General features: G+C 35.9%; 1 protein-coding gene across 2 annotated transcripts in view; it reads right to left on the reverse strand.

Annotated features, from left to right (window-relative positions):
• POLQ (DNA polymerase theta) overlaps positions 1–25,250 on the reverse strand; it is a 156,827-nt gene that overhangs the window by 19,947 nt on the left and 111,630 nt on the right. For both annotated transcript variants that reach the window (XM_079155257.1, XM_079155258.1), the window contains exons 17-24: positions 24,241–24,384; positions 22,830–23,026; positions 20,295–20,535; positions 14,415–14,608; positions 9,533–9,670; positions 7,968–8,142; positions 3,669–3,795; positions 2,993–3,111 (exon numbers count right to left, since the gene is read on the reverse strand). In XM_079155257.1, the coding sequence (XP_079011383.1) occupies positions 2,993–3,111; positions 3,669–3,795; positions 7,968–8,142; positions 9,533–9,670; positions 14,415–14,608; positions 20,295–20,535; positions 22,830–23,026; positions 24,241–24,384 (1,335 nt within the window). The remainder of the gene's footprint in view (positions 1–2,992; positions 3,112–3,668; positions 3,796–7,967; positions 8,143–9,532; positions 9,671–14,414; positions 14,609–20,294; positions 20,536–22,829; positions 23,027–24,240; positions 24,385–25,250) is intronic.

A 25,250-nucleotide genomic window follows, 5' to 3' on the forward strand; every position in this document is an offset into this window, starting at 1 on the left:
TTCAACAATGGCAGACATGTAATGAAAAAAATCAAGTGGTCAATAGGTAAGGAAGAGTTATTAAAAGGATTAAGATAATTTGTCTATGGATTAGAAATGAGTGGATCACATATACATAGCCAAAACAAAATTGAAAAATAAAAGCAGGGTCAAAAAAATCTAAAAGAAAATTTTTTACTATCACAAAGAAATCACTGTCATACTTAAAAAAAAAGTTGCTACAGATCAAGAACAGATTAAAAAATACAAGCAAAGAGTTCACAGAAAAATCAAAACTAGAGAATTTGAAACATTAAAAAATGTTCATCTTCATTCATAATAAGAGAAATTTAAACTAAATCTGTAGCCAAAAAAAAAAAAAAAAAAATTTTCTTCTCTTAAATTGCAAAAATTTAAAAATTTGGACAATACACTCTGGTATAGAGAAAGAACACTTGAGATGTTCCTAGGAAGTAAAATGGTGACTTCCTACTCATTTGATGGCAATTTCACAATATCTATCAAAATTAATGCTGGGTGTGGTGGCACATGCCTATAATCCCAGTGGCTTGGGAGGCTGAGGCAGGAGGATTGTAAGTTCAAAGCCAGCCTCAGCAATTTAGCAAGATCCCAGGCAACTGAGACCTGTCTCAAAATAAAAATAAATAGGGCTAGAGATGTGGCTCAGTGGTTAAGCGCCCCTGGGACCAATTCCTGGTACCAAAAAAACCCCACAAAAACGAAACGTTAAACAGGTCTGTGACTCACCAAACAAACCCACAGATTGCTACACAGATTACCCGCACATGGAATAAACCAAAATTTCTTTACTGATATGCGCAATGTCTAATATAAAAATGTTCATGAAAAAAAACAAGACACACAACAGTGTGAATAGAATGCTAATTTTTGCAACAGGGGGAAGAAAGATTACATATTCGTATTTGCTTATATTTGCCTAAATAAATATTGGCAAGGTATACAGGGTTCTCTTAGATGTAGTTATTTACATGAAATAATTGTTCTGAGAGGTTAAACAACAGGCAATGCAAAACTATTAGCACTGAGAAAGGAAGGAAATGCATGGGCCATACAAAGCTCTCAGGTTTCTGAATGGAGATGTTTCCCTAAGGTACTGCAGGGCGTGGGAGCTGAAACAAAGCACAGTTCCTCGAGCAGTGTGCGCCCACGAGGCAGCTATAATTGGTGAGAATTTGTAGAGAAAGGAGCTATGTATAAAAAGACCACCAAACCTGTGCATAAGAACTCCTCCTTTGTATATTTTTGGCCAAATATTAAACTGTGTTGGGAACCACGCAAGAAGAAATAATTACTCCTGAAGAATAAGCCATAGCATCGCTGCTGGCAAGACTTGCTTGAATAATACACACATTCTGGAATGCTAAGAACCAAGCTCTGACCAGACTGGATGAAGAGATTTTTTGAACAACTTGAACACCAAGAAGAGATCCCAGAAAGGTCACGTCTCATGAACAAGGCTAATGTAAACCTGGAGTCTTTGAAAGACCTTTGAGACTTTGAAAGTCTCAAAATGTTCAGGATTGTAAGTAAATTGCTTGCCAGACAAAACTTCCTATCCTACTAGTGAAGATACAAAATCCAAAGAGTCAACAAAGTAGAAACTGTAATGCCCAGACACAACTTGAAAAAAAAAAAAAAAATCAGTAGACATACAGAGAACCAGGAAAAAGTAACTGATCAGCAGGGAAGTCAATCAATAGAAAAATGTTTCGGAATTTAGAGATGATGGAATTTTTAAAAGCTATCAGGGATTTATTCAGGAATTTAAAGAGCATAATGATGAAATAGTGACTTGCAATAAAGCAATGAAAACTACAAAAGGAATGAAATAAAAATTCTAAAGGTGAAGATACAATAGCTGAAATATAAAATTGACCAGAAAGCAGTGAAAGTGATTAGACACTGTAGAAGATCAGGAACATCATAAAAGTCAAAAGAAGTTATCCCACTGAATCACAGAGAAAAAAATATGGTGGATGGATCAAAACAAAAAGAAAAAAGGCTCATTTCAAATGCTGGAATTAGGGAAATCTTTACAACGTGGCTACTAAACTTCAAATTCTGAATATGCCTCACACTACGTTCCTATCATGCAACAACACTTTGAAATCCAGCCACATTTCTTTCCTCGTACTAAAAGATGTCAGGACTGCATATCTCCATAAAAATTACCAGTCAGCTCAAAGAAAGAGCTCCAAAGACTCCATTGGATAGGTCTGAACTTTGTATGCTGATAGCTCATACTTGAAAAGTAAAACCGAAATTTGTCAAGCAGGTTATGTTATCATAGACCTTGGGTTCACCTTTGGAACATAAGTTTCTAACAGAATTTAAGATAAATTCAGATGGTTCATCAAGCTCATGTGGACTTGGCACCTTGCAAAATATCAGGAGTAAACATGCATACTAAGAGCAGGGAGGACTCAGGGGTTCAGTCATGACTTCCAAGTGTTTTGATGACAAATAGGTCGGTGGTTAGAGACTGAGGAGAGATCAGGCACAATAAGGATAGCCTGGGGTGGGGGGGGTCACCCCATGCAACAGGAAGCAGCAGTGGGCAGAACAGGAGAAGAAACACAGGAGCAATCGAGTCACAGAAAGAGACCAAAACAATAAAATCTGTGCTCTTAGAAGTCAAAGGAGGACAGAAAGTAAGGAAGGAGAGAGCTAAGGAACAGGGACAAATGCTGTAGGGAAGTGTGAGAGGATGAGGATTGACAAAACCCACTGGATTGTGCAAAGAGTTTTCAATGGCCTTAGAAACCATGATTTCAGCAGACAGCTGCCCCAGAGCTACACCAAAGAGGTTGCATGGAGGGCAAATCATGAAGAGGATGATGAATGACAGCCATAAACCTGGCAAAACAAGGGGAAGATGAGATCCACTGCAGAGAGGAAGACATGCCCTGAGGCCCCAGACGCAGTGCTTTGAAAACATTCCCACCACAACAAGAAGCTCAAAATCCTTTACCTGGAAAAGGGATGAAGGCATGTCTCATGCTCACCGAAAACGGCATCCCTCTGTCTGCAGCTTTCTCGCCCATCTGTGCCTGGTGTCCAGGATTTGGGACACGACTCTTATTTTGTCCTCTGTGGTGCAAACAACATCATCAACTGAACATGAAGCCTCTCAAAAACATGAAACATGATTTTTCAGTAAAGTCAATATTTCTGTTTAAGAAACTTCAAAACAACCAACCTGAACTCACTTTGAGACTTAATAGGTTTTGGCAAACATTCAATTAACATTAACTATGATATGTCTACAACAGTCCTTTCCACAGACTAATTCTGACTCTACAATAACTCAACAAATCTCTGACCATATCTCATAAATTATCAGTGCTGTTTCTTCCTATCATGTGCATTCAGGAGGTGCTGCTGGCGTTGCTAACCTCTTCCCTTCAGAATCTGACTTAAAGTTGGATCAACTGCTGGTTGATTCAGTTAGTGGCCCAGATTTTCAGCCTCCCAACCATCAAGTAGCTTTTCTACAGACTCAGGATTTGAGATGGTAGCACCTAGAACAGAATGGGTATGTCTATAACACAAAATTAAACTAACTTCATTATTTTTTATAAGAGGCTATTTTTGCTGTTCATATTCACAAAAGGGTATTAATATCAAAACAGAGAAACAGACTCTACCTGCCCAAGAGAAGCAGGCCTTTGCCTGGGGCTTGGGAAGGAGGGCTTTCCCCTACTAGTGTTGGCATTTTTATCTCAAAATCTCTTGGTACATTTTGGATATTTGGTTCCGTAAAGGTTATTCGTCCTAAAATCAAGAAGAATAAAGACATAAAATTAGAAAAAAAATCACCACTTTAACAGCATTGAATTTCTGAATTATCTTTAAAATGCATGTGATAAACTAAATTTATGTTTAAATGAATTTTTTCATCATTTTCATGCATCTAACAATATAAAATAAGTATAAGACCATTCCAAAATAAATGCCTATATGAATGAGCTATAATTCTATGTTCTATCTATAGTCACTTAGCTCCCTGGAAAGTGATCCCATGCTAAGAAGCAAACCGATACACTGAACTATTCCGGTGCTAAAATGAGTGCCCAATGTCCAACTGCAACAGGTTAGCAGGAATGAGTCCAGGTGACTCAAATGGACCTTGGCAGAAATGAACGTAGCTCTGTCAAGCCAGGGTGCACAAGCCAGAGAGGAGTGTGGACAGCAGAAGAGCAGCTGAACACGAGAATAACGCCACCAGGCAGGGCATTATGCGCACAAGTAGCAGTAAGGGTGACAGGACCTCATTCAGACGTCTTCTGGCTGGTTTTTTTCTTCAGCACTATCATTCAAGAGAATAGACTTGACATGGCTGGAGACTAGAATCAGGTGGTTAGTGAATTTTCTAGTTTCTAATTATTTTTAAGTGCTTATACAGCCTTTATTGCCCCCAAAGTTTTTAATAGTTTATTCGTTGAACTTATTTAAAACATAAAAAAGTATTTGGGTAATTAATTTTGTTCTTGCCATTTATATGCACATATAGTGACACTAAAAATTCTGTTTTATGATTAACTCTTCATTGTAACAGGCTCTCCTAGTAGCTGCTACATATGATTTCATCTTCTTCTGATGAATTGGACATTTTAAATGGCTTATACATTCTTTTTCTGTATAAAAGCCTGATTGTATATTCTTTTTATTTAGCTTTTAGCACAAAATAAGTGTTCAACTAATGGTAGCTTTAAATATAATTGTTACAATTGAACGTCCCATTCTGTGTTACAATGCTAGCAAATAGCCAAGGCTCTTTCTACCTTGGCACACTGTCTTCTTTTCTATAATAGTTAATATTTAGCACACTGCCTTGGCCTATTAGTTGAATTAATGAGGTAACACTGGCAGACAAAGATTATAAAAATAAATTACACAGCATGCAAATAGCTTAGTGAAAGTGAATTCTAACCATGAAATGGTTTTGCTGTGCTTAGGTAAGCTTGTATTTCTAAAATATTACTATAAAATTATAAAACATTATTAAAATATATTATTTCTAAAATCAATAATAAAAATAGAGTTGAATACCCTTGTACACACCTTTGAAAACTGTAGGGTGCTTTTGTTTTATCGCCAAGTATTTTAACTGAATTTAGACAGCATTAGCAAGTGTTTCGAAGTGAAACTTAAATACCAAAAGGGAAAGAAATTGCTAGAAAGCACCAAGATTTAGCTAAAGGGACACAAAGGAAGAGAGAAAGTTGTTTAGAACAAGGAATAAGGCCAGTGAGGGAAAACAGCTCCTCTTGGTGCCTCCACATTAAATAGTTTAGCAACTGGAAGAGATCCTGTTGAGTGAAATAAGCCAGACACCAAAGACAAGTACCACAATCTTCTCCCTCATATGCAAGTTTGAAAAGAAGTCAATCTGAATGTAGCATAAATTAGAGACTGGGAAGGGGAAAGGGTAGATAAGGAATCATCACGGTGTACATGTAGTTAAATACCATACTGAACCCATTAATATGTGTAATACATGCTAATCAAAAATAAAATAACAAAAAGATTTACAAGTATTAATGATAGAATTAGAGATGGTTTTTATTTTGTTATATAAGGTTATGCATTTTAAAACGTATTCTATAATTGGACCAAATAATGTGAAAAAAAAATAACAGAGTAACTGATACCAAGCACTTTACAGGAGCATGTAGAAGTCTAAGCACTCAGCATGAATTAACCTATGTAATCCTCAGAATGACGAGTGAGGTAGGACTGCTCTTTCTTTTATACAGGAAAAAACTTAGGCACTGAGGCATTAAGCATCTGTCTAAATATTCACAACACCAGGATTCGAACTGATTTCTGAATCAGAGCCCACATTCCATATCACCAATCTAAACTGCCGCCTCTATAAATGAGTGAATTTTAAAATATATATTAGACATTGCTGCAAGTATGATATATATCATAATTAAAAACATTCATGAGCTTGTATGAAATAATGGGTCACAACACTAATTTCAAACTTGTTTTCCTTGAAAATATGGTAGGTTAATTTACTTTAAGAATCACATTTTAAAATATTATCAGGCTCATAATTTAAATACCTTTTAAAATAAACATATTGTTTTTATTTTTTAATACACATGTTTTATTTTTTAATAAGACATATTATGTCTTGTATTAAGACTAATTGAAGGGCTCTTAAAACTCAGTAATAGAAAACAAAATCCGGCTGAAAAAAAAAAAGGCAAAGGATTTGATTAGAAGAGATCACAGGCTTTGTTTCCTGCTTCTAAGCCTTGCTAGGCTGGGTGGGGCAGCACTGAGTCTAGAGCTGATCATAGAAGCTAAGATGGAGGTATTCATGAGATTTACCAGTTTTCTGGCTCTAGGCAAACCCAGAAATCAGTTTGTCTGATTCTTTTGGGTGGTTCTCTCCCTGGTTTCTGGCAGATTCCTCACAGGTCTGTCCTGATCCTTGCTCAGCTAAAGACCCAAGGGACCCTATGCAAATCTTCAGAGCTGGCTGCCTGCATAGCTCTGTCTTCTCTAGTACTTTATCCTGTGAAATCTAGATACCTGGGCCTCCTCCATCAGCTCAATTCCAGGAAACTGGTAAACTCTGTCTGCTGTTGCCCCACCTGCACTGCAACCCATAGTCTCTCATCAGACAGAAAAACGGGGGCAATCTGTGAATGAGTTATAACTGTCCTTTCTTCCATTGCACATCACATTTGGCAAGTAATGTGTTGTACTGCCTAGACAAAGAATACTTTCTTTATCAGATTACACTCATACCTACTCCAGGAAGGCCATGAGACACCCACAGGTCTCTACAACTTTCCTTCTTGCTTCAGAAAATAAGAGTTATTACACAGATTCCCCAGAGGACTACTGAGCTTCAGTGTTTTCCTTCTGTTTTATTAGAGTATCATGGTTATACATGGTCCTTGGATTCATCCTGACAAAATCATACATGCATGGAATTCAGTTTCAGTTCATGATCTCCCCCTTTTCCCTCCTATCCTCCATGCCCCTATCCCCATTCTCTTTTCTCCTTCCTCAACTATATGACTTCCTTTCATTAATCTATTTATTGAATTTCCCTGTGGTATATATTTATGTATCAACATAACATTATTTTTTAAGAATTCATTCTGCATTTCCTCCCCTTTCCCATTCCCTCCACTCGACTTCTTGATCTCTTTCTGCGCTACTGATCTTCCCTATATCCTATCCTTCCTCCTTCTTTCCTTTATTTGAAAATAGTTTCCACATATGAGAGAAAACATTCATCCCTTGAATTTCTGGGTCTGGCTTATTTCACTTAGCATGATGTTCTCCATTTCCATCCACTTAATAGTAAATGCCGTAATTTCATTCTTCTTTATGGCTGACTAGAACTTCATTGTGTATATATACCACATTTTCTGAATCCATTCATCTATTGATAGGTATCTGCGTTGACTCCAATTTGGCTGTTGTGCACTGTGCTGCTATAAACATTGAGGTGGCTATATCGCTATAGTATGTGTATTTTAGTTCTTTTGGATTGGTATCAAGGAGTGGGATAGCTGCATTATATGGTGTTTCCATTCCAAGTTTTCTGAGGAATCTCCACGATGCCTTAAAAAAGAATCTTAAGAGGTTCAGGAAAGGGTTGGCACTAAGGTTAGATAAGATCACTGATGCAAGTATTAGATCCCTGTGTAAAATCTCAGGCAAACCACTGTCTCAGACACCAATTAAGCTATACATATACTTGAAAGTAGAAAGTGTATCTTATTAAAACTCATCTTCATATCTAGGTGGTATCCAGCTATGCTTTGGACAAAGTATAAATTTTATAAATGTTGTGGAACTTCACTGAATCCAATGATCAACACTTAAATTCCTACACCATCACAAGCAAATGTTACATATGAATTTTTTTATTTCAAAGTTGAACATTATTTATATTTAACATTTCTCATCACCTGTAGCTGTGTGTGATTGTGATACAGGATAGATTCTTTCCATTCCAAGAAAAGGATTCAGACGCTTTTCCCGCTGCAGGGGAAAGACCACTTTGGTAATAGCATTAGTGATTCTTCTCCACTCTAATATCAAGCCTGGTAAAGGATGTAATGCCTTTAATTTATTTAAAACATCCTGCCAAAGAAATATAACAAGGTAAGAGTGAATTCTTATCCAAATTCCATAGCAAAGAAGTTTCTCTTTTAGGTAAGTAACACAGCATCAAAATTTGGTAAGTCCTGTATCTACAACTCAAAATTACTGCTAGGGTTGTTTTAGAAATCACAATAGTGGACTGGGCACTATGTTGTATGCCCGTACTCCCTGAACTTGGGAGCTGAGCAGGAGGATCACAAGTTCATGACCAGCCTGGACAACTTTGCAAGAAACTGCCTCAAAATAAAAAATTAAAAAATAAAGAGGACTGGGGATGTAGCTCAATTGTAGAGCACCCCTGGGTACAATTCCCAGTAGTGCCCAAATAAAAAGATGGAAAAAATCACCATAGAGATAAAACTATGGTAAGTATACTATATGAAATGCAAATATAGTAATGCTGAGTACTATCAATTCAGAGGCAGATTAAAAAAAATAAAATATCAGTTTACCAAAGTAAACTGCTACCCCACACCCGACCAAGAAGTCACATCATCTCTGTTCTTTGCAAATTTGTTTCTCCATTCTTTACATGACTGGAAGTATCCCAGCTTTCTTCCTTCTTATCCTGACACTTACATGGTTTCCAAATCAAGGAAATCAGGAGACATTTATTTTTAAAACTTTGACATTTCCATGCAATATGGACTTTCGATGAACCATTAAGGAAAATTTGTGAGGTGAAAGAGCCAGTGAGACTAATAAAAAGTCATATAGAGAACAGAGTTGTAGACACCTCCCAAAGGAAGACAAGTCACAGTCAGTGATATAAGGGTCAAAATTCTACAGAATGGCAACTTGGACATCTCTCCACAGCTGCTGTGGCTGCATTTCCTATCCTTATTTCTCCATTGAAACTTCAGTAAAAAATAAAATTAAGCCCTCTCTTTCTTCTCTCCCACTAATGCATATAGCTTCCACGGATTATCATTAGCAAATTTCCTTTGAAAACAGCAGATTTGATTGTCAAAACAAATTCATAGAAAACTTATTTTGCCATGAAACTGAAAAATTAGTTTTACTTCTTTTATACCATTCTCTATATTCATATGACTATACAAGTTATATTATACTGGAAGTCCCAGAGCAGTAGATGATAATAATTAAATTATGTCTATAGATCTGAATGCATAAACCTTCACTCTGCTTTAATGACAGGAGAGATATAATTATAACTCACATTAAGGTCCCAATTTTTTATGTCTCCATTGATTTTGTGGGCTATTAAATCACAAACTTATTTATTTATTTGTATCTGGATAAGTTAAAGTGCTGGTTTACATTTGATCTTAATTTCATCGCATTCTTTTGAGACATCAAAAAGCTAAAAGTAGTTCAGATTGTGCCCTGTGACTGCCCCAAAGAGCACCTTACTAGTGCTGAATCTTCTCCCCAGCCTCAACTTGCTTCCATTGTCATGCCCTCTTCTGGTAGAACCCAAAGTTTTCTTGCTGCCTTGGGTTTTCATCTCTCCATTTGGTGGCAACTTCAATTCTAAAAATAAAACCTGAAAGAAATTAATGCTTCTTTAATCAAGAATCTAATTGCAAGTACTGTCATGCAGAAAATTATTTTTTTAAGTTATTTAAGAAAACAGTCTCCACAGTTTAATATGGGTAAGTAGAACATTTCTTTGGACAATGTGGAATTATCACTTTTAATAAATGATGGCAATGAAAATTTACATATCAGGTAAGCTGTCCATACCCTAATTTGGGCATTTTCAGAAAATACTAACACAAGGTTTTTAAACAGGCACAAGCATATGCTGTGCTGAGCAAATTAGCAAGATCCTGTCACAAAGTGAAACATAGAGAAGGCTAAGGATGCAGCTCAAGAGTAGAGCAAATAAGCTACTGACACTGAGACTTGAGGTTACTGTGGGGACTATGAACTCTCCTAAATATCTTGTGCAGTGATAACCAGCATGGTTGCTCAGTCAACATGAGAGCTTACATTGCCAATGTGTGATCAAAAAAGCAGGGATGGGCTGGGGTTGTGGCTCAGCAGTAGAGTGATTGCCTAGTATGTGTGAGGCACTGGGTTCAATCCTCAGTACCATATAAGAATAAATAAAATAAAGATATTGTGTCTAACTACAACTAAAATGTTTTTTAATTTATTTAATTAAAAATCATAAATTTACATAGCGCAATGTTGTTTGATTCATTGTTATTTTTTCCCTTTCCCCCCACCCCTCCCACCCCTCTTTTCCCTCTATACAGTCCTTCCTTCCTCCATTCATACCACCCTCCTTATCCCTAACCCTAAACCTAACAATACCCTAATGCTAACCCTTCCTACCCCCCCCTTATATGTCCCCATCCACTTATCAGCGAGATCATTCGTCCTCTAGATTTTTGAGATTGGCTTATCTCACTTAGCATGATAGCCTCCAATTTCATCCATTTGCCTACAAATGCCATGATTTTATCATTCTTCATGGCGGAGTAATATTCCATCGTATATATATGCCACAGTTTCTTTATCCATTCATCAACTGAAGGGCATCTAGGTTGGTTCCACAATCTGGCTATAGTGAATTGAGCAACTATGAACATTGATGTGGCTGTATCTCTGTAGTATGCTGATTTTAAGTCCTTTGGGTATAGGCCAAGGAGTGGGATAGCTGGGTCAAATGGTGGTTCCATTCCAAGCTTTCTGAGGAATCTCCATACTGCTTTCCAGAGTGGCTGCACTAATTTGCAACCCCACCAGCAATGTATGAGTGTACCTTTTTCCCTACATCCTCGCCAACACCTGTTATTGCTTGTGTTCTTGATAATCGCCATTCTAATCGGGGTGAGATGAAATCTTAGGGTAGTTTTGATTTGCATTTCTCTTATTACTAGAGATGTTGAACATTTTTTCATGTATCTGTTGATTGCTTGTACATCTTCTGCGAAGTGTCTGTTCATTTCCTTAGCCCATTTGTTGATTGGATTATTTGTATTCTTGGCGTAGAGTTTTTGGAGTTCTTTATTGATTCTGGAAATTAGCTCTCTATATGAAGTATGAGTGGCAAAGATATTCTCCCACTCTGTAGGCTCTCTCTTCACATTACTGATAGTTTCCTTTGCTGAGAGAAAGCTTTTTAGTTTGAATCTATCCCAGTGGTTGATTCTAGGTTTTATTTCTTGTGCTATGGGAGTCCTGTTAAGGAAGTCTGATCCTAAGCCAACAAGTTGAAGATTTGGACCTACTTTTTCTTCTATAAGATGCAGGGTCTCTGGTCTGATTCCGAGGCCCTTGATCCATTTTGAGTTGAGTTTTGTGCAGGGTGAGAGATAGGGATTTACTTTCATTCTGTTGCATATGGATTTCCAGTATTCCCAGCACCATTTGTTGAAGAGGCTATCTTTTCTCCATTGCATATTTTTGGCACCTTTGTCTAGTATGAGAAAATTGTATTTATTTGGGTTTGTGTCCGTGTCCTCTATTCTGTACCATTGATCTACCTATCTATTCTGGTACCAATACCACGCCGTCTTTGTTACTACTGCTTTGTAATAGAGTTGAAGATCTGGTATTGCGATACCCCCTGCTTCGCTCTTTCTACTGAGGATTGCTTTAGGTATTCTGGGTTTCTTATTCTTCCAGATGAATTTCATAATTGCTTGCTCTATTTCTGTAAGGTACACCATTGGGATTTTAATTGGAATTGCATTCAATCTGTATAGCACTTTTGGTAGCATGGCCATTTTGACAATATTAATTCTGCCTATCCAAGAACATGGGAGATCTTTCCATCTTCTAAGGTTTTCTTGAATTTCTTTCTTCAGTGTTCTGTAGTTCTCATTGTAGAGGTCTTTCACCTCTTTTGTGAGGTTGATTCCCAAGTATTTTATTTTTTTCGAGGCTATTGTGAATGGGGTAGTTTTCCTAATTTCTCTTTCTGAAGATTCATCACTTATGTATAAAAATACATTGGATTTATGACATTGATCTTGTAACCTGCTACTTTACTGAATTCACTTATCAGTTCTAAAAGTTTTCTGGTGGAATTTCCAGGTTCCTCTAAATATATAATCATGTCATCAGCGAACAGAGATAGTTTGAGTTCCTCTTTTTCAATTCATATCCCTTTAATTTCTTTGGTTTGTCTAATTGCTCTGGCTAGAGTTTCAAGTACGATATTGAATAGAAGTGGTGAAAGAGGGCATCCCTGTCTTGTTCCAGTTTTTAGGGGGAATGCGTTCAGTTTTTCACCATTTAGAATGATATTGGCCATGGGCTTAGCGTAGATGGCCTTTACAATGGTAAGGAATGTTCCCACTACCCTAATTTTCTCTAGTGTTTTGAGCATGAAGGGATGCTGTATTTTATCATATGCTTTTTCTGCATCTATTGAAATAATCATGTGATTCTTAACTTTTAGTCTGCTGATATGGTGAATGACATTTATTGATTTCCGGATGTTGAACCAACCTTGCATCCCTGGGATAAAACCCACTTGATCCTGGTGCACTATCTTTTTAATCTATTTTTGTATGCGATTTGCTAAAATTTTGTTGAGAATTTTTGCATTGATGTTCATTAAGGATATTGGTCTGAAATTTTCTTTCCTTGATGTGTCTCTGTCTGGTTTAGGTATCAGGGTGATATTGGCTTCATAGAATGAGTTTGGGAGGGTTCCCTCCTCTTCTATTTTATGGAATACTTTGAGAAGTATTGGAATGAGCTCTTCTTTAAAGGTTTTGTAGAACTCGGCTGAGAACCCATCTGGTCCCGGACTTTTCTTTGTTGGTAGGCTTTTGATGACCTCTTCTATTTCATTGCTTGAAATTGATTTATTTAAGTTGTGTATGTCCTCCTCGTTCAGTTTAGGTAATTCATATGTCTCTAGAAACTTGTTGATGTCTTCGAGGTTTTCAGTTTTGTTGGAGTATAGATTTTCAAAATAGCTTCTAATTATGTTTTGTATGTCACTCGTGTCTGTTGTGATATTTCCTTGTTCATTCCGAATTTTAGTAATTTGAGTTTTCTCCCCCTTTCTCCTTGTTAGTGTGGCTAAGGGTTTATCAATTTTGTTTATTTTTTCAAAGAATCAAGTATTTATTTTGTTAATTTTCCGAGATTGTTTCTTTTGTTTCAATTTCGTTGATTTCGGCTCTGATATTAACTATTTCCTGTCTTCTACTACTTTTGGTGTTGGTCTGCTCTTCTTTTTCTAGGGCTTTGAGCTGTAGTGTTAAGTCGTTTATTTGTTGATTTCTACTTCTTTTGTTGAATGCACCCCATGAAATAAATCTTCCTCTAAGTACTGCTTCACTTGAAGATTTCTAAATTAAAGAATTCAAAAGAAAACATACACACACACACAAAAGCAAAAAAGGCATCACTGAATTCAATACAGATATACTACATTGTTAACAGAAACAAAGTTCCTTGTTTTCTTTAAAATATGTAACACTGTGGCTGAAAAACGGGCATTTTATAAGGATTGTAACTTTTACCAAGCACTCTCTATGTGATGGTCATTCTTCCAAGTATTTTACATTTGTCATTCATACCTCACAACAACCTCCATTTTACTGATGAAGAAAAAACTGAGATGTAAAGAACTGATGTAAATGGAGGAGGCAAGACTCAAACCTGGCTCAAAGTCTGGCTTATAAGCTTTTCAATTCATATCCCAACATGCTACAACACTGAATCACATCTAGAAGATCCAGCAAGGTTCATGCTATCAGTTGTGTTTGAAATCCCTCTAAAACAACCCAACCAGCTTTAACCGGGAAGGAGTGTATGGTAAGAGGAGAGAACAAAACACCAAACTATGACAATAAAACAAGTAACTTTTGTCAAAATTCATGTAAGTTGACAAAGATTCTAAACTAGATTCAAAAATGAAAAGTCACAAAAATCCCTATTTTTATTTGAATCTCACAAAAATATCCAATTTTCTACTCTGAAGAAAGATGTGGGTAAGTGTTTGTGAAAGGACTACCTTCACAGAGCAACAGCTATACTTTTACAGGACCCACTACTGATCATTTGTTCAGCCTCTGATCCAGGCAAATCCTATCCTGGATCATGCCTTCTAGAAGCCTCTACCACTTTCCTGTCTCATAAATACAATGTTAATTTGGTGTTGGAATACTTGATCGTTAGTGCATTCTGGTTAGTTGTTTCATTTTACTGATCTTTAGTGTTTAGGTAACCAAATTTAGTAAATACACACACACATACACACACCTCATTTTAACTATAAAAATTATTTTCTAACTTCCCTGTTCCCATGATACCACCTCAGCAATGTCATCAGCACTGGTGAAGGAAAAGCTGTGGCCAACTAGTTGATAGGCCTGAGTCTCAATTGCATCCAGCTTGGCTTGCATGATGTGTTTCTGGCTTTCACATTCTGCAGTACTAAAGCCAATTCCATTTAGTTCCAACAAAGCCAAGCAGTACTGAGAGGGCATTTCTACTTTACGGAAAATATCTGAAAGAAAAAAGATAAAAATTAAATGTTAATTCCTCCTTCCTGAATATAGCACTGTCTAAACTACATAGAATTGGTCTAGGACAATCCAGAGATGTTACTCAAACATCAAGATGTTACTGTGCTTCCCACTGCATCTCGTCAGCAGGGTCTCAAACCAACTATTATCCTTTCTATCGAAGTACAAGAACTGGAATAGTCTGGATTATAGGAGATTATATTTCTCCTAATACAATATCTCTGCTTCTATTCTTTGCAGGAGTAAGGCAGTCAACCTTCTTTGCTCAACTGACTACAAAGGATTAATTACCTAAAATTATTTCCAATATTTCTGGTCCCAACAGAATACATGCTTACTCAAAGAACTAAATATAAATGTTTTATATTTTCCAATGCTCTTGCCAAGTAGTAAAGAGATAAGTTTCTGAAGTAAAAATCAGCATCTTTCTATATGCAGATATTTCTCAACAGAGTAGACATTTTAAATCAGTTTTTCCAGTATGTTTCTTATAATATTAATCACAAAGATGCTCTACAAAAAGGTGGAATAATACTATATATTGTGAGTTTCTGCATCTATATACTGCTCTTAAATATTCATGATGACTACTAATACCTTTAAGTGCTCTGAGAAGACTTGAGGAAAATTAATTTTAACTTGAAGTTACTTAACCATAAAATTCTTTATTTCACATAATACTTATTAATATCCTAAAAAGTAAGCATCCATTGAATGCACTGTGGGAAATGTTGTTCTACCTCATTAAGAAAAATCCATTCCAAAGATTTCAGCTTCCATTACTATGGACTTCTAAAATTCGGAGTAACCCCAGGCCACCCTGCCCAGTTCCACATATTCACTTCTTTGAACTTTTGCTGTTCTCAGTCAGCAGGAAAGGATCTCCAGAGACATCTATAATCACCATCAAAATAAGCAAACAAATGAGAGTTATGGCCTCTAAGAGTCAGGAGCAAGTACTGGGTGGACAGAGCCTGGCTTTTGAGACCTGGCACTAGAACAGAAATGCATGAGGTAGATCAGTGAAATAAAGAACTTGGGGCAGAATAGGAAACCACCCTGGATCCACAAGCAGTTAGAACAGGCCTGTCATGGAGATGGAATACTACAACAAAAAAGGTAAGGGGCTATAGATCCTTGAAATAGCAACTGGAGGAGGAACTGAGTCTGGGACTCCTATGCTGAAACAAAACTCTCAGGAAAGGCTAATATAGTCTTTGGATGTGATATAATTTGGCAGGAGCAAAACCTTTCTATAGGAAAGCTTCCCCCCAAATTAGTCCTGCAGGGTTCCACTGATAAAATCCTATATGAACTCACAAAGAATATGAAATATACAAGTTAGCAGAGAAGTTAAGAATGGGACTGTTTGGGTTTAGATATGAGGTGTCCCACAAAAAAAGTTTATGTCAGACAATACTGGAATACTCAAAGGTGAAATGATTAGATAATGAGAACTGTAATCTAATCAGTGGAATCCATTTGATGGATTAATAACAGAATGGATTACTGGGCGGTGACTGTAGGCAGGTGTATGGCTTAAGGAAACAGGACACTGGGGTGTGCCCTTCAGAATTATATCTTATCCCCAGGCTGCTCATTTCCTCTCTGCTTCTCAACTACCATGAGCAGAGCAACTTTTCTCTGCCACCATCGTCTGCCATACCAATGGAGTTGGCCGCCCATGGAATGAACCTCTGAAACCATGAGTCAGAATAAACCTTTCCTTCTCTAAGTTGTTCTTGTCACTATTTTGGTCACAACAACAACAACAATAACAATGACTAACACAGGGAGATTTAGATCCTGAAGAATTACAGATATATACTCCTAAGAATAGAGCACAACTATTAGTGAATCATTTGCAAATAAAAACTGAACAGAAACAATGTAGAACAGTAGGAAAATAGAGTGCAAATGCATCAATAATCACAAGGAACAGAAATACATCATAAATGCATTTCTTAACATTTTTAAATGTAAAAATTAGAATTTTTTCACAAAAAGTGAAGATGCAAAAGAGAATTGTTAATAGCTTTATGCTAATAAATTTGAAAATCTAGAAGAAACAGATAAACTCTTATGGCTTAACAAAATGTAATAAAAATAATTTAACAGTCTTCCAGTTAAAGAAATTAAAGTTGCAGCTAAATATCTTTACGTACAGAAATAGTTATAAGGTAAATTTCACCAAACTTTCAAGGAACGCATCATTTCAATAATACATGAACTCCTACAGAATAAAAATAGATTATATTCACAACTCAGTTCATGAAACTAGAATAAATTTGTTATAAAAACTAAAAGATAGCAAAAGAAAGGTTACCATCATTTTATAACCAATTAAATGGCAAAGTTTAGACAATATGAATGAGATTGCCATTACATGTTGCTATTTAGAGAGTGAACTTATACAACCATTCTGGAATATAGTTTAGTAGAATCTTGAAATGTTGATTACTTCTATTCCCATGACAGAGCAATCCCACACCCAAGAGAAATTCTTGCCCATATATACCAGGAAAATGTATGCATAAGAATATTCATATAAAATACTTACTATAACAATATGAAACTAGAAATAATCTAAATGTTCATCATTAGGAAAATAGAGATATTTGGGTACATTCATACCATGACATACTACACAGCAGTGAAAATGAATAAAGTATAGAAATGTACAAGAATATCCATGAATCATATCAACACGATGCTAAGTGAGAAAAGTAACCCCCAGTGTGAGATAAATTCAAAAATAAGCAACAATAAATAATATATAATACAGCAATAATTGCAGACATATCTAAAACAAATATGCTAAGATGTTTCCAATTTTGAAATTTAAAACATTTAATAAAAAAAAGAAGGATATACAAATCTTAGGGTGTACAAGAAATGAGGAGCACATACACAGTACTATTTATTGATGATGTGGGTTCATAGGTATCATTATATTTTTATTAAAATAATAATGAATAATAAGAGGACCACACATGGACCAATGATGACTGCATACGTGAAAGAATGTGATTAACATAAATTTGTGTAACAACAGTCCTTTAAAAAGAAGAAAAACCAATTTATTACTTTCTTAGAAAATCATACCATATGTGTTCAAACCCCGTAGAAAGGACCTAAGCAAGCCACACAAGAGAACAGGGATATTTTGCCCTGGATCATATTAAGCAAAGACATATTCTTTAATATTTATTCATACCCATACAAAAAGCAGTTCTCTACTGAGAGAAAGTCAACTTACCCAAGAGGCAAGAGGATGAGAAGAGAAAAAGATCTGGAGGTCCATTTAAATAAACAAGCAAATCTTGAAATAATTATTTCTAAATAAAATTTAAGGGCTTCCACATTTCTCCAAAAACTTCCCTTTTCTCAATGCACTCAATTCTACAGTTTCTCTAAGAACACCTTTAGACTGAATAAAAGTGTACTTAATACCTCCTAGTCAACCATTTTTGAAAGTCTGCAGAAATGTGGTACTTTCAAGACTCATTAAAAAGATGAAATTTAAAAAAAAGAAAACTTAGAGGTTTCTTACACTTTTCTGGAAAGGAAAACTATAGTTACCCCTTTTTATAGGTTAAAAAAAAAGTCTTTAAGTCTGGAACAGTCCTTTCTCAAACAGACTGAACGCTTATGATTCTGATAAGGGTAACAAACATCTAAAAATAAGTTCCAGACCAATTCCTATGAACATCTTCTAAAGTCACTGTCTTTGAGAAAAGCACAGATAGACTGTCCGGGACACCTACCTAGGGGCTGCCTGGGCAGACTGAAGGGAATTGAACTGTGATCCAGCATTATTGAACACAAATGTAGAAGCAGTCCTGCAACATAAGACCACACCCCACCTCCTTAGTCTGCCTTCAAGGGCTTAGAGAAGCTGAGGTTAGAATACAGTGGTGCCTACAGAAGAGCTGCCAGTTAACATCACTTAAGCAGGAACACCTCCCCTGAACACACTGGTAGGTCTGGTCTTTGTTATCCTACCCCATACTGGCAGGAAGAGTTTGTGCTGGAGGTTAAAAACAATCATAATAATCAACTAATATAATGTTAAGCACTTACTTCCCTCATTTAATCCTTAGAACCTCTTTATAAAAACCAGACTTGGAGAGATTCAGTAGCTTGCCCAGTGACCCTTAGCTAATAGGTAAGACAGCCCAGATGCAAAACCTAGTCTGTGTAAACTCATTGGTCTGCTGTTTCAAGTATCTACTGCCCAATCAATAAATTCATGGTAAAATCTTCTTAAAATAAAACCAACTTTGTTCCCCTTCACCATGTTTACCATAGCATCTGTTATGTCCTCTGAAGTCAAAGAGTCAAAGTCAGCCAGCAGTCTTCTCAGCAAATTTGTGTTATTTATCAAGAGCAAGGAAAGAGAAGACATGAATAACCCTTGGTAAAAAAAACAACTGTTGAACAGGAAAGAGAGACTACAGAATGGGAGAAAATCTTTGCTACCTGCGCTTCAGATAGAGCATTAACTTCCAGGAATATACAAAGAACTCAAAAAACTTAACCCCCCCCCCAAAAAAAAAAAAAACAACCCACAAATAACCCAATCAATAAATGGGCAAAGGAACTAAATAGACATGTCTCAAAAGAAGAAATACAATCAACAAATATATGAAAAAATGTTCAACATCTCTAGCAAGTAAAGAAATGCAAATTAAAACACTGAGATCTTTTCTCGGTCCAGTCAGAATGGCAATTATCAAGAATACAAGTAACAACAAGTGTTGATGAGGATGTGGGGAAAAGGGTATTCTCATACATTGTTGGTAGGCCTGAAAATTAGTACAACCACACTGGGAAGCAGTATGGAGAATCCTCAGAAAACTAGGAATGGAACCACCATATAACCCAGCTATCCCACTCCTTGATATACATCCAAAGGAGTCAAAATCAGCATTCTACAATGACACAGCCACATCAATATTTAGAGCAACACAACTGACCATAGCTAACCTAAGATATGGAGTCAACATAGGTGCCCTTCAACAGATGGATGGATAAAGAAAATGTATATTTACATGATGGAGTATTACTCATCCATAAAGAAGAATGACTTTATTTCATTTGCCAGTAAGTGGATGGATCTGGAGACTATCATGCTAAGTGAAATGAGTCAATCCTAAGAAACCAAATGTTGAATGTTTTCTCCAATATGTGGAAGCTAACCTACAATAAGGCAAGGGCTGAGAGGGGAAGAACAGAAGTTCAGTGGATTAGACAAAGGGGAATGAAGGGAAGGGAGAGGGGAGAAAAAAAGAAAGATAGTGGAATGAATCTGACCTAACTTTCCTATGTATGTATGTGAATACACCACAATGAATGTCACCATCATGTACATCCACAAGACTAGGGTCCTAATTAGAATAAGATATATTCCATGCTTATATAATTATATCAAAATATACATACAACTAGTGTTACATACAACTAAAAAGAACCAATAAAACAAAAAGGAGAAATAACTGTTAAGAGCTCTAAAAAGAAAACAGATCACTTTAAAAAAAACAAAAATATGAAAAATGTCTTCGGAGCGTGAATAAAAATCCCTTGATAAAATTCAAACATATTCACATACACGTACATACACACTCAGGCCCCAGTCTGTAACAAAAAGTCCAGGAACAATTTTACCTTGAAGGTTTTCCTTCTGCAACAAAGAGTTGAGTTGATTCATGGCACTGAAAGTGAGAATGGACTCTACAGAAGCTCTGTACCGCCCAGAATGCTCGGTGCAGACGTTCAGCCCCAGGCTCTGAATTCCTTGGCCCGTCTCTAATCCTTCTAGGAGCGGGAGCTCATGAGGAAGAAAACTGGTAACTATGCTATGAAGAGTTGGTTCCTTAGAGTCGGGATCTAGTAGCCAGCATGCCACCTAAATGGGACAGGAATCAGAATGTTTTCCTGATTTTTTCAAAGACATTTTTTGATCGTTTCTATTTCAGAAAGTTCATTTACAATTTCCCTCAATTTCACTTACCACTTATTCCGTGTTCTTCTCAGGAAAGGAGACAGAAAGCATAAACTGTAACAGGACTCATTTTTGGTACCAATAACACCAGTGGCCTTCACAAGCACAGAAAGGAAAAGTTACAACTTTCCCATCAATAAGACACTCTGACTCTCTGGGGTGGCTCATTCTGAAGGTTTGAAAACCAAGTGCCTCTCAGCCAAATGAAACAATGTGTCTGAGAATGAAAATAGAGGCTTCTCCACCAAGGCTGAAGTGAGCTAATATACTATAATAAACATGGGCTTGTATGGTTTTGGGTTTACTTAGTTCAATATCAGAGTGAGGCATATACATTTTACCCCAGAATTTTAGAACGCCTTTACATTTTCCCTTCAACATGGGAGTCTGTCACCAGGCACATCCAACTGGTCATTTAATTATTTTTAGCTTCCCCATGAGATTAGGAAAATTGTAATTTCTAATACTAGATCTAGGAGATCCAGAACTGGATATAGAATAAGGAAATCTAGACACTGTTAATACTTCTGAAAATTATTATATGACTCACTCACTTCTTTTGTAGATTAAGAATAAAGTTTTATTGAGGAATATTGAATGAGAGAATCTAATGTAAAATTGGCTAATGTTTCTTATAAAAATGAGATTTTGTAAATTAATAGTTTATCTGCTTTCATCAAAAATGTTATTAACCATGGAGTTTTACTCAGCCATGAGGAAGAATGAAATAATGGCACTTGCTGGTATACGGATGGAATTGGAGAAAATCATTCTAAGTGAAATAAGCCAGACTTAGAAAATCAAGGGTCAAATGTTTTCTCTCACATGTAGAAACTAGAGCAAAATTAGGGAAAGAAAGCAGTTCAGGAGAGGACTGGATATCATAAAGATACAAAGAAGATCAGTGGAATAGAAGGAGGAGGAGGAGAGTAAAGGAGGGAGGAAGGAAAGGGGATGATAATTAAATGAATTTAACAGAATCATATTCATATAAGTGTACCAAAGGAAAGTTCACCTTTATGTATATGTAGGAGAATATAATAGAGGAGTGGGGATAGGGAGAAGGGGGAGGAAAGAACAGGGGAGACAATAGGGATTGAAATCAAATTCCTTGCATGCATGATTTTGCAAAATGAACCAAATTACTATGCATAATTATGATTCTCTAATAAAAAATGGCCAATAAAACAACTTATGAAATATTTCAAGTAGTTTATAAAGAAGGTGCTATATAAATCTAGGAGGCTACCATAGTTTTAAAGAGAGGCTCACATAACCCATATTCTTGTTTTGTATTGCTCAACATCAAAATCAAGTGACAATCTTTAATATCTAGTAGAGATCAATTTAAAATCTGCAAAAAAAAAAAAACAGGAAAAAGGAAAGAAACCTAAAAAACTGGGGCTGGGGACATAACTTAGTGGCAGAGCAATCAGAGTATATGCAAGGCCCTAGGTTCCCAGTATCATGTGGGGAAAAAAAAAAACAAAAAACTAAGAAACTAAAACTTATCCTATTATTATTGACTATGTTAGTAGTAACTGTCAAATAGTATAATTTCTCAACTCTAACATTCTGCATGCCTCAGATATCTGTTATCAACAGGTTAGGGGGAAAGGATGTATCTTTAAAGATATTATAAATGATGTCTTCTGAACATGCACTTTATTGCTCAGTGTATATAACAATGACATAAGCAACCCCTGATAACTCAGGGTCATCATTATGAAGAATGTGTCACACTCTGCTACCACAAAGGAACATACTCAGAGACAATGTGACCTACCCCCATGACCCCAATTGTACTCTCTTTTGGCATCTTTTATTCATGTACTTTTCCTATTTTCTGCCTCTGCCCTCATGAACATTTGAAAAATCATGTTATTATATACTTAAATCTAACAATTCTCTTTTCACTTAACAAAACTTACAACTTATGACCAAAATTAATTTAAAAAAAAATCTCTAAGCAGTTGTGAACTTTCGGGTTTAGGATTTGTGACATCTCTATTTTTATCTACACAGAGACATTTGTATAATGATATTATATTATGTGTGGATGAGATTAGTGGACAGAAAAATGTCTTCTCTAAAAGATTTACATTGCATTAATGAAGCTAAATAAACACCACATCACTTAAGAATAATTAACTCTAAACACTAACAATGTTTAAGTATATAAAAATAAAATATAGAACCTTAGGGTCTTCATAACTTTGTTCCAGAGAGATGCCACAGGACAGAAGAAGAATCTTATAGATCTGGATGAAATCATAGATGATGACAGAATGTTCCTTATCAGATTCCTTCTGCAAGCATGACTGAAGATGCCACATCCTTTCTTTCACAGTCAGGCTTGGATCCAGAGAAGGTGGGACCAAACTGGCACTAATTTCTTGAGAAGAAAAAGAAAGTCTTAATGCAAAAATTGCATAAATTCATTTGAAGCCATAATCTCTAGTGGAAAGATTGAAAAAGACTCAGAAGCCTAAGGATGTGGTTTCAAGTGATCACAAATATAGCATGACCTTATACAGGTCATTTCAACTATGTAGATGAAATGCTTTATAATCTAAAAGTTATGGTTTGGGTTAGAAGATTTATAATGCTCTATTTAACTACATGAGACAAAATTCTAAATATCAAGACTTCTAAAAATAGCTGGACATGCGGCAGTGCTCTTGAGGTGTGCTCTAATCCCAGCTATTCAAGAGGCTGAGGCAAGAGAATCACAAGTTCAAGGTTAGCCTGGGCAACATAGCAAAACTCTAAAGATAAAAAAATAGAAAGGACTAGGGATATAGCTCAGTGCTACAGAGCACTCCTGGGTTCAATCCCTAGTACAAAATGAAACAAACAAACAAACAAAAACACTTCTAAAAATAAAGTTAACATTTTTCAGAATGAGTTAAACATAGTTATTTTGAAATGAATTTAAATGGAGGTATATAATGTAATGTCATGTCAAAAACAAAAGAAGTTCAAGTAACTACTCAGCCCAACGTATTTTCCTGAAAAACAACTGCAAATATTCCATGATTATTGAAGAAAAGATGCTATCTGACATCCTTATTAATTTTGCTTCTGGTCAAAACCAGCCAAACAGCTGAATATCCAACAACCATAATCAGATCACAAAGATCTGTTCTTTCCATTTCAAAGTCTCTCCTAAGGGCTGTGTGATTCAACACTATTAACTATCTCTGTCTAGCTCGACACTGCCTCTGGACATGCTCCAGGCCCAGACAATGTGAGGAGAAACACTAAGAAACTGCTATGGTCCAGGCTTACCAGCCTCAGGTGACAGACAGGGGGCCACCAGGGCAATGCTTCATAGACATTTATTTGGTCTTGGGGTGTTAGTCAGTGATAGAGCACTTGCCTATCAGGTACAAGTCCTGGGTTTGAGCCCCAGCACTGCAGGGGGGAAAATCATTCTAATTAATAAATGCAATTCTGTACACGCAAGCTATTCTCCAAATAAAAATATTTTTTAATTCTAAAAGTAAATCCTAGGTAATGGCAGGAAATTATTCTCAACAAAAGAATACCACACTAACAAATGTCTCATTAATTATATGGTGAGTGAGTCAAATACTGATTACTTACCAGAATGCTTTTGTTCCTTCTGTAATGAAACATAATAGGCATCCCTTCCACCCCAGCATACTGCCAGCCCAATCACCAGAATGTCATCAGAGCCTTGAAGGGGAAATCCGTCATCTCTAATAAGGGGGTCCTGAAGTGAGCTAGCTAAGTAAATCAAAAGTGAAACAGTCAAAAAAACTAATATTAAAGACATTAAGTAAATTGTTAATACAATGACAATAAGAACTATATTTAATAGGCAAAATCTATGGCTCCTAAAATTCACATTATGTAGTCATTTTTAGGAGTTATGTAAAATCTTTCTAGGTTTCCCATCAGTTAAGATGCTTGTCACCATATTAAATATCCTAAATGTTTCTTAAAATAGGTTATAATTACAAGTAAAGAAGTTTCAACTAAATGAAAAATAAGCTACATTTCAAATTTCTACAACTTAAACAGATTACTTGCACGTGACAAAAACTTTATAGCAAATCCACCAATTCTTAAGAATTAAGAAACTTTACTAAGAGACTTACTCCTTAGTGAAGAATGAAGTATGATTGCTTTTTTAAATCTAGAGTCATCATCATTTTCTAAAAGAGTATATTCTCCATTTTACAAAGGGCAAAAACCAATCCATTTTATTTTCAACTACATCCCCAATAGCTAGAAAAATAACTAAATAACTAGAAAACTGGCACATAAGAATTCAATACATATTTATTACATTTAAGTAAACATTTTTAATTCCTCTAGCATCAGTCTGATGCAGAAAATGTGTTCAATTTTGTGCTTAATAGATGAAAAATGAAAAATGCTGTTCAACACTAAAAGTACATCAAACTTGTCATTAACACATGTGTTCCATGAACTGAAGATCAGACAAATACTCAAAACTTTATGAACAAATTCATTCATAAATACAGATTCAAGAAATCTAATCAAACCTGATTTTCCACAACAGGTTGACAAGCTGACTATAGCTAATTACCAAATTTTGAATAGACTGTATCTAACATCCAATACAG

This window comes from Sciurus vulgaris (assembly GCF_902686455.1).
Source record: "Sciurus vulgaris genome assembly, chromosome: 10".
In the NCBI taxonomy this organism is placed as follows: Eukaryota; Metazoa; Chordata; class Mammalia; order Rodentia; family Sciuridae; genus Sciurus; species Sciurus vulgaris.